This window comes from Eurytemora carolleeae, unplaced genomic scaffold, assembly GCF_000591075.1.
Source record: "Eurytemora carolleeae unplaced genomic scaffold, Eaff_2.0 scaffold1954, whole genome shotgun sequence".
In the NCBI taxonomy this organism is placed as follows: Eukaryota; Metazoa; Arthropoda; class Copepoda; order Calanoida; family Temoridae; genus Eurytemora; species Eurytemora carolleeae.
This window is the reverse complement of record NW_019397839.1, coordinates 11,609-21,535: the sequence shown is the minus strand read 5'-3', so window position 1 is coordinate 21,535 and position 9,927 is coordinate 11,609. Positions and strand designations below refer to the sequence as shown.

Genomic DNA, 9,927 nt, shown 5'->3' with positions numbered 1-9,927 from the left:
TTGTACCCTGAGTAATCCATTCATGTTTAGAACTAGCTCTGTATATTATTCGATTGATTAATTCATTCATTCATTATTTGATTGATTGATTCATTCATTCATTCATTCATTCATCCATTTATTGGTGTAAAGGTGTTCCGGAGATGATAGTGATGATAGTGAAGAAAAGAAGAAGAAACCTAAAACAGTTTATTCCAACGCTTCAAAACAATTTCTAATATTCTGTCCTCCGATGATCCTCACTATACACCTCAAGAGGTTCCAGCAGACCCTCATGGGATGTAGGAAATTGAACAAACATGTAGCATTCCCTGTACTTCTTGACCTTGCTCCATTCTGCTCTAGCACTGCTCTTTCCATTCCTTTAATGCGACCAAACCAAACCAAGGTGGGCCGATGCTACTAGATTAGGATATTGTTCAATCATTTTTTTTATCCAAACTTCTTTATGCGCAAAAAAAACTTATTTATGAATATGAGCAGTTCTCTATGACATCCGCTAGTGAAATTGGGATACCAAATATTAAACTTTTAAAAATGTACTTAATCATACTGTCAGGGCTTTTTAATTTAGAGTTTGTTCATAAATATGTTTTAGGTGTACAATAGTTTGTACACAAATATATGCTTAGGTGTTGTTCAGTTAGTAAATATTTATGTTTTAAGCCGTTTTACAGTTTTTACTGGAAAAAATGTGTTTAGATGTTGTAAGTTTGTACATAAATATGTTTCCAGGTGTTGTACAGCTTGTTCATAAATATGTGTTAAGATGTTGTATAGCTTGTTTATGAATTTTAGGTGTTGTACAGCTTGTTTATAAATATGTGTTTACTGTTGATTAGTATGTTTTTACGTGTTGTACACTACACAGTGGCCCTGAAGCAATAGGTTTAACAAAAATGTCACCAAAACGGTCAACACGTTCTAAAAATAGGACTTTGTGTCTTAAGATTAAAAAGGAAATGTCACATTCTCCTGAATTTTCTTGTAAAATTGAAAAGTGAATATCTCGTTAGACGAGCAGCAAAGAATTACTTAAACACTGTTTTGGACTCGTGTCATGTCCTTTTTTTAGAACGTGTTGAACGTTTTTAGTGAGATTTTTGTTTAACCTTTTCTTGCTTAAGGGCCACTGTGTTTACAGATTGTTTATGAATATGTGTTTAGTTGCTGTACAGCTTGTACAATAATATGAGTTAAAGTGTTGTACAGCTTGGTTATGTACAGCTTGTTTATGTACAGCTTCTTGATGAATATATGTTTTGGTGTGTATACAGCTTGTTGAATATATGTTTAGGTGTGTATACAGCTTGTTCATGAATATATTTTTAGGTGTTGTACAGCTTGGTTATGTACAGCTTGTTAATAAATATGGGTTAGGTGTTGTACAGCTTGTAAATTAGTATGTGTTTAGTTGTTGTACAGCTCATTTATGAAGATGTGTCTAAGTGTTAGCTTGTTAATCAATATGTGTTTTGGTGTTGTACAGCTTGTTTATGAATATGTGTTTAGGTTTTATACAGTTTGTACATGAATATGTGTTAGGTGGTGTATAGTTTGTACATTAATATGTTTTAAGTGTTGTACATTTTGTACATGAATATGTGTTTAGGTATTGTACAGTTTGTACGGTGTTGTGGAACATTCCGGTAGATTGCAGGGTGGCCACTATACAGCCTTTGTCAAGGTAAACAGAACATTTGGTTTCTAATTTGTCAACGAACCTATGGGGAAATGGGGCAACTTTTTTCTAACTTAAATGGATTATCTATATATTAATTTATCTGTTTGTTTGTTTGTATTCAATAAACGGCTAAACCGATCATGCCCAAATTTTGTGTTGGACCTCACGTGGCACCAGGGAAGGTTTATGAATTAGCAAAGTTTATGAATGATTCAAATATTAGTCTCCATCAAAATTCGATATATCTTAAAAACTTAATATACATTAAATTAAGTAATATTTTTTAACCGATTTTTAAAACATTTTTTTTAATGAAACTGAAGATATTTTACAAAGCATCCTTATGACGCAAACTTTTAATAATTCGAACTATTTGATCTTGCAGAATTTACAATTTTAAATATGAAAGGTCTACATCATCAGGTTGCAAAGATATAAAATTGAGTTTGAAGCAAGTTATCAGTATCTTTACATATTATTTTCTTAAGGTCCGTCCAGCGAACACATCAAATAGAAACATATCAGACTTCTTCTCTCCGCCACTAAGCAGGGCGGAGGATATCTCTAGATTCTTGGCGGAGCTCCGGCAAAAATCCTCGAGCAAGGCTCCGCCGGCGGAACCCGAGGTTGAGAGTTTAAACCAGCCTCGGCGATGGTTCCACGTGTCAGACACTGCTGTCAGCGAGGTTACTGAGGAGAAGGTTCTCAAGGCCCAGGCTTATTTATTATTCTACGAGAGAATTTTGTGATATTTCGTTTATTTATCACTCGTCTTAATGTGAACTTCCTTCTTTGCTTTCAACTTTAACCCAATCTCAACCATTCCTTGGTTCTCTTCTTCTGTCATATCTATCAACCCCTTTAATTATGAACAAAAATACTCGTACTTGGCAATATGAATGAATTACAAATTTATTACCAACAATTGTGTTCCTCATGACAATATCTTTAAATAGTCATGATCATGCCTTTTTCTTAAGTAATATTCAATTTATTTATTTCAGTAGTTATTACGTAGGTTTTCTACTTGTCTAAAAACATTAGTGCCATAAGAAATTGACTTTGTCGTAGCTAGTCAATGGTAAATATAGGAGTACAGTACAGTACAGTACAGTACAGTACAGTACAGTACAGTACAGTACAGTACAGTACAGTACAGTACAGTACAGTACAGTACAGTACAGTACAGTATATGTATTATTATTATCCATATTTTTTGACTTGTCAACTTTTTCATCACATAAGTTTAGTTATTTCGATAGCTTTTATATAAATAAAAACTACTAGCATAAAAATATTTTGATGAAAGATTTAAAACTCTGAATTCGTTCTCTTTTATTATTATTATCAGTCTATTTGTTGTAATTATTATTGTTTTTTTGTAAAATTGTTAGCCTAATTTTCTTACATAGATAAAACGTATGTTTTTTTTCAGGGTTATATAGTTTCTTAAAATACCTGTTGAGGTGTGTTTTTTTTTAAGGGGGGGGGTCTTTTTTGGAGGAAATAAATAATATTTTGGGGAAAAGCATTATATTAATGTAAAAGTTATTTTAGGACCTTAATTAATTTTTTCTTCTTTTTAAAAAATTATAGAGTTATTTAAAATCTTTTTTTTTCTTGACAATCTAAATCCTAATCCTTTTATCTCTTAGATTAGATCCGCTGAAACCTTTATTTATAAATGATCTTGTCAATACTTAAAAATTCTATTTAACCACGTAGCTGAAACAATCTCTAACTTGTGTGATATGTATTAAACTGAACAAGCATGTCCTCCAGTTTAAAGAAGTTTGTGGCCTTTTTGGATCCAGCTCCTTGATATTCTACTTTTTACAGATTGGAAGGATAGGAAAAATGGGTAAACATAAACACAAACACGAAAAGCATAAACAACACAGGTCAGATATTTTTTAGAAAAAAGTATTTTTAAAAATCAAAGCTCGATTATTTTGCCTATTTTTATTCATGGAAAATTATAGTTGAACGTTAAGTAGTGAGTATACCATCTGTGCCCACTGCCCAGAACTAGCTCTTTTATATAATTGTACCCTGAGTAATCCATTCATGTTTAGAACTAGCTCTGTATATTTTTGTACCCTGAGTAATCCATTCATGTTTAGAACTAGCTCTGTATATTATTGTACCCTGAGTAATCCATCCATGTTTAGAACTAGCTCTGTATATCATTATACCCTGAGTAATCCATCCATGTTTAGAACTAGCTCTGTATATTTTGATACCCTGAGTTATTCATCCCTGTTTAGAACTAGCTCTGTATATCATTATACTCTGAGGAATCCATCCATGTTTAGAACTAGCTCTGTATATCAGTATACCCTGAGGAATCCATCCATGTTTAGAACTAGCTCTGTATATCATTATACCCTGAGTAAATCCATCCATGTTAAGAACTAGCTCTATATATCTCGATACCCTGAGTAATCCATCCATGTTTAGAACTAGCTCTGTAAATCTTTATACCCTGAGTTATCCTTCCACGTTAAGAACTATCTCTGTTTATCATGATACCATGAGTAATCCATCCATGTTTAGAACCAGCTGTTATCTCGATACCCCTAGAAATTCATCCATGTTTTATAACTAGCTCTGTGTATTATGATACCCTGAGTAAATCCATCCATGTTTAGAACTAGCTCTGAGTATGACGAGGCCCCTGTGCTACCTGCTGTACCTAAACTAATAGTAAAGCTGGGACCTGATACCCCGGAGAGAATAGATTCTCCCTCTGCTCTTCCCATCTTCTCACCAGACCCGGAGCATCATCATAGACACAAGGAGAAGAAGAAGAAGAAAAAGAAGGATAAGAAGAAGAGTCATGAGAAGGATAAGGACCGGGATAGAGAGCATAGACATCATAAGAAGAAGAAGAAGAGAGAGTATGCAAGTGTTGAGGACGGATATCCTGCTTCACCAACAGTACAACCCCCACTCAAGGTATTACTAAATATAGTGAAGTTTATGCATTGAGAAAAAATCGGGAGGATTGGGTTTTGTTACAAATTAAGTTTTATAAAAACTATACCGAAGATAGGAATTTTCCTGGATAAGGTACGGAGACCTGGCTTTTGCATGAAATCACTTCTGTGCCTTTCACCAAATGTTATTTTTACAAACCAGTTTCTGGGCATTCCTAATATGTTATTGTTTTATCTGAGTTCTTTAAGATTAAATTAATCTAGAGATCAATTAATAATCATATGCCGATCTACGGATTAATTAAATTCTTCTTCGATACCTCGTGGTTGTCATTAAACTTAGGAGTCGAGCAATTCTCCTTAAATTTTAAATTGTCCACACCTCCGACTTTAAATTAATTGTTTTCATGATTTCTAGGCACTTCGTTTGTTAAACTAACAAAAAATCAAGAAATGGTATTAAGAGGATTATGTTATAATTTATTCTTTTATTATGCGTAGGAAGAAAGTTTAACAATAGATATTGGTAGCTTGGGAACCCATGCAGCGTTACTCAGATACTCCCGCCGTTTACCCGCGCTTGGTCTTAAATTAGAATTTTAGCTATTTTTCCATTTGAAGGTCGACCCACTCAAATTAAAATCTCAAAACCAAGCTAAAAACATTCCAGTGGTTCTTATGAGTTTGAGGTAAATCGGTGATGTAATTCCTGAGTTATGATCGAAATTACAAACAAACTGAGATTAGTACTTATATATGTACTGAATATATTATGTATATTATGTATATTAGTACTGAATGTTTTGTTTAGATACCTAAACTGGAGGAAGAGGATGGAGGTCTAGTTTCATCTAAACGAGATCTACCTTCCAGATCATGTGTTTCCACCGTCAAGCAGGGAATCATTAATTTAGTTGTACAAATTTATATGAACACTAGCTGAAGGGCCCGGCGTGGGCAGTGGAATTTTTTTTAAAATATGTTTCACAAAAAATTTTAGCCCAATCGGTCCAGCCGTTTGACCGGCTATAGGCAACATATATATATACGAATGTCTTGTTTTATTATATAGATAAGGGTCTGTATTATCTTGAAAAATCATTCCCCGCCATATTTAAACTTTGGAAGTTGATATTGATGATATTGGTGTAGAAGTCTGGAATGTTGAACAAGGTTCTGGAACACCTGCTCTCCCTACTAGAGAAGAAGGACGTGAGCAACTTCTTCTCTCAGCCTGTCTCAGATACATTTGCACCCGGATACTCACAGATTATAAAGTAAAGTAGTATTGTCATCTATCCATCTTTACATTCTTTACGTTCTTTATGTCCTCTTTACATTATATCCGGTCTCTTTTCATTCTGTTCGTTCCCTTAACATTCTAATTCAATCCGTCCTCTTTTAATTTTATCCGTCCTCTTTACATTTAATCAGCCCTCTTTACATTCTATCCGTCCTCTTTACATTCTATCCGTCCTCTTTACATTCTATCTGTCCTCTTAACATTCTATCCGTCCTCTAAACATTCTATCCGTCCTCTTTACATTCTTTCCGTCCTCTTTACATTCTATCCGTCCTCTTTACATTCTATCCGTCCTCTTTACATTCTATCCGTCCTCTTAACATTCTATCCGTCCCCTTAACATTCTATCCGTCCTCTTTACATTTAATCAGTCCTCTGTACATTCTATCCATCCTCTTTACATTCTATCCGTCCTCATTACATTTTATCCGTCCTCTATATATTCTTGTTCAACCCGTCCTCTTCACATAAAATCCGTCCTGTTTGCATAAAAGCCGTCCTTTTTACTTTCAATCTGTCCTGTTTACATTCTATCCGTCCTCTTAACATTCCATCCGTCCTCTTTACATTCTATCCGTCCTCTTTTTGTTCATTGTTCCATCCTATTTCCTTGTTTCATTAAATCTTTTCTATTTTATTTTTTGATTGGGAAATTTACAGACATCCTAAAATTCGAACTTTCTAACCAAACTGACATAAAAAAAAAATATATTCAACTGTGTGTTAAAGATTTCTCTTCTTGGAGTTTAAAATGTTTGTGTTTAGGGAACCTATGGATTTCTCCACAATGGCGGAGAAGGTTGAAGACGGAAGTTACGAGAGTCTGGAACCGTTCCGACGGGATTTCGAGTTGATCTGCACCAACTGTATGCTCTACAACGGTCCCGACACCATCTACTACAAGTCCTCCAAGAAGCTGTTGCAGCAAGGACTCAGGGTTCTAGCTCCAGATAGGATTAAAGCTTTAGGAAATTTATTCATTCAAATTTTTAAAGAAGGGTTTAAAATATAAATTTTTTCTTAAATTAAAGAAGTCAGTAAAGCACCATTTTTAATCGATGGACTGGTAAAATGTTTAATCTTGCATTTCACAATTTACATTTGAGGTATATATTTTCTGTCCCAATTTATTTAGTATAGAAACTATTTGATTTTGTTATCCCTCTCCTATTTGAAATCGCTGGTGATATAACTATAATTGCCCCTTCATAAAGTGCGTTATCAGCTGTCCATACTTTGTTATTTGTATTTGAATGATTCTGATTTAGCTGAGCATATACCAATCATCATGGAACTAAGTGTTGAGCAGTTGGGATTCAATATTCATGTAATTATGATTTTTATTATTGTATTCCTGAATTTTGGAAATAGGTGTGTATATTTTTCTTTGTGACCCCCCCCCCTGAGCTCTATTAAGGGGTGGGAGGGGGGGAGGGGAGTGAATGAGATTAAAGGAGGAAAAGAGGGAATTTATTTCTGTATCTGCTAGTTTCGGCTCACACAGAAAACTGTTTAAACCCTCTTTGGGAGAGATTATTATATTTTTTCTCCCAAAGGCAAAAGGGGAGGAAAATGAGGGAATTTATTTTTATTTTCTAGTTTTGGCTCTCACAGGGAATTTTAAGCATTTTTGGCAACATACCATGATATCTGTGTTTTGCTTCAATTATAAGTATACTAAGATAAAAATAAGGTTAAGGTAATAATAAAGTAAGTTTGTAAATATTGTAAAATAACGTATTTCCTTTCATTTGCATGAAAATCACGCACAAAAATTCACGAAAAAAAGAAATGCTTGAAAGGGCTGTGCCACCCTGTTAAAAACTAATTTGGGGTTGTGTCTTTATGGGGGAAAGAAAGGATTCGAAAAGTTGTCTGGAAATAGGAATTTTAGAACTAGTAAAGGGGTTTAAATTGATCAGTTTTTGTAAAATAAAAATTTGAAAGGTATTTAAATATAATTACAAATTAATTAATTGATGATTTATATTTCCAGGACGAGATGACAGCTGAGATGTCTGCTGAGGATGAGAAAGATGTGTCAAAGGTGGGAAGTTTTTTACTAAAATAATTAACGATTTTTTTTCACTTTTTCTCCTTGATTTGTTCGACTGGGTAAAAGAAGGTTTTTATCAGGGTTGTCTCGATATACTCTTTCAAAAAATTATCTTCATTGTTGACGACTTCTTGTTGTTTTTATTGTAAAATATTCGCTGCTGGGAAAAGCCTCGAGAACATATCCATTATCCATTGTTGAAACCCCCTGTGTCTAGGTGATTGAGGAGATAAAAGGAAGTGTCCGTCAGCCTGGACCTGCTCGCTTTTGAGGTTTCTAAAATTTTAGCCCGTCCTTTACGCCGCTTTGGCGTTTTTGGATTCAAACAACCCAATATAATGGACAAATATGTATATATAAATATATGAATATATATTCCTGATAATATCCCCCCCCAGGATATATATAATCAGGTAAACTATATATGTATATATAAATATATGAATATATATTCCTGATAATATCCCACACCAGAATATATACAGTGTTTCACTAAACATGACAGTAGCAAGACGACTTGTAATGTCGTCTTTGATTGTTGTCCTAATTTGCTGCATCTATTTTTTAACCTAATTTTGGAAGTTAAATTCTAGAAATAATTCATTATAAAATGTCTTGGCATTTCCAAAATGTGGTCTGCCTTTTTTGTGCTTTCAATATTACAACTAGATATGAAGATTTCATATATATATTTCAAAAATTTTTGTTTTATTTAACAAAATTTAAATCTGAACGAAATTCTTAATATCTCCGGTAATATTGACAATTATGAACACTCTGTTTTCTTTAGTATTTGAAGAAAAAGTGGGCTATTTGTTTCTTTGTTATTTTTTTAAGGTAAATGAGGCCTCCGCGGCGGCAGCAGCTCGTCTTGCGCGGCGGAAACCAGGCTCACATATGGGCTACCTACGTCAGAAGCAGGACGGTACTACCAGCCTATCCATCGTCACACCAACCGATGGAGCGGCAGAGCGCGCCGTTACTCTTGGTCAACTCATCGGCCGGGTCAAATACGGCGCTTCGGCGCTGCAAGGATTCAGTGAGGACCGGCGAAACATGGCCAAAGCGTTTCATCCTATCTATTACGGCTCATTCAGCTCCTACGGTCCGGCGTATGATTCAACATTCGCCAATTTGACGAAACAAGAAACAGAACTTGTCTACAGTACATACGGCGACGATGTTGGCGTCGCCTACGCAGAGAGTATTAAAAACTTTTCTAAAAACTGTGAATACGCAACCTTCATAGTTGATCACTTGCTGGACATTCTCAGTGGCAATGAGCATAAAAAGACGACTAAATATATTGAGGAACAGAAGGCGCTGCGCGCTGAAGAGAGTGCAGTGAGGGCTGTGTTTGAAAGTGATGTAAATAATGAAAGAGTAGATTTTGAAGCGTTGAAGTCCCTGAGCAATGAAGGAATAGATATGAGCTTCTTAGATTCTTTACAGTCTCAATATTCAAGTACACAGGTAATCTAGGGATTAATGAATATGAATATGATGAATTTCTTGGATATTATTTTATTTAATAAGTGTTGATTAAGACTTACAAAAATAGTACATCTTCATGATTTGATGAATTACTCTGAAACATTTTAGGATAATGGAAGTCGACAGTTGGAAAACAACGCTGCTTTAATTCAAAACCTCAGAGATGTTCAACATGAACGACTTAGTGGCCCCCCTCCTCAACATCTAGGACAGGTATACATCCCCCCATCCCACAACCTCCCTCCTCAGCATCTAGGCCTGGTACACATTCCCCTCAGCATCTAGGCCAGGTACACATTCCCCTTCTCAACATCTAGGCCTGGTACACATTCCCCTCAACATCTAGGCCAGGTACACATTCCCCTCAACATCTAGGCCTGGTACACATTCCCCTCAACATCTAGGCCTGGTACACATTCCCCTCAACATCTAGGCCTGGTACACATTCCCC

At 35.0% G+C, this 9,927-nt stretch overlaps 2 protein-coding genes across 2 annotated transcripts in view; both read left to right on the top strand.

Moving 5' to 3' along the window:
* Nucleotides 1–2,614, top strand: part of LOC111716074 (ubiquitin carboxyl-terminal hydrolase 45) — an 11,267-nt gene extending 8,653 nt beyond the window's left edge. The window contains exons 13-15 of the mRNA XM_023491483.1: nucleotides 133–388; nucleotides 1,613–1,687; nucleotides 2,173–2,614. Coding sequence (XP_023347251.1) covers nucleotides 133–388; nucleotides 1,613–1,687; nucleotides 2,173–2,433 — 592 coding nt within the window. The 3' untranslated portion in view covers nucleotides 2,434–2,614. The remainder of the gene's footprint in view (nucleotides 1–132; nucleotides 389–1,612; nucleotides 1,688–2,172) is intronic.
* A 725-nt stretch (nucleotides 2,615–3,339) lies between these two features.
* On the top strand, nucleotides 3,340–9,776 carry LOC111716071 (bromodomain-containing protein 7). Its single transcript, XM_023491481.1, has 10 exons — nucleotides 3,340–3,585; nucleotides 4,336–4,642; nucleotides 5,435–5,521; nucleotides 5,776–5,900; nucleotides 6,692–6,894; nucleotides 7,195–7,253; nucleotides 7,923–7,973; nucleotides 8,200–8,251; nucleotides 8,773–9,455; nucleotides 9,585–9,776. The coding sequence occupies exons 1-10, from the start codon at nucleotides 3,542–3,544 to the stop codon at nucleotides 9,759–9,761; spliced, it is 1,788 nt and encodes a 595-aa protein (XP_023347249.1). The 5' UTR covers nucleotides 3,340–3,541; the 3' UTR covers nucleotides 9,762–9,776.
* The last annotated feature ends 151 nt before the right edge of the window (nucleotides 9,777–9,927 follow it).

Bases quoted from the DNA above. Each gene is read 5' to 3' on its own strand.
- LOC111716071 (XM_023491481.1), top strand. From the start codon at position 3,542: ATGGGTAAACATAAACACAAACACGAAAAGCATAAACAACACAG. The intron at 5,901-6,691 runs GTAAAGTAGTAT...GTTTGTGTTTAG, and splicing joins GGATACTCACAGATTATAAA to GGAACCTATGGATTTCTCCA. The intron at 7,974-8,199 runs GTGGGAAGTTTT...CCCTGTGTCTAG, and splicing joins ATGAGAAAGATGTGTCAAAG to GTGATTGAGGAGATAAAAGG.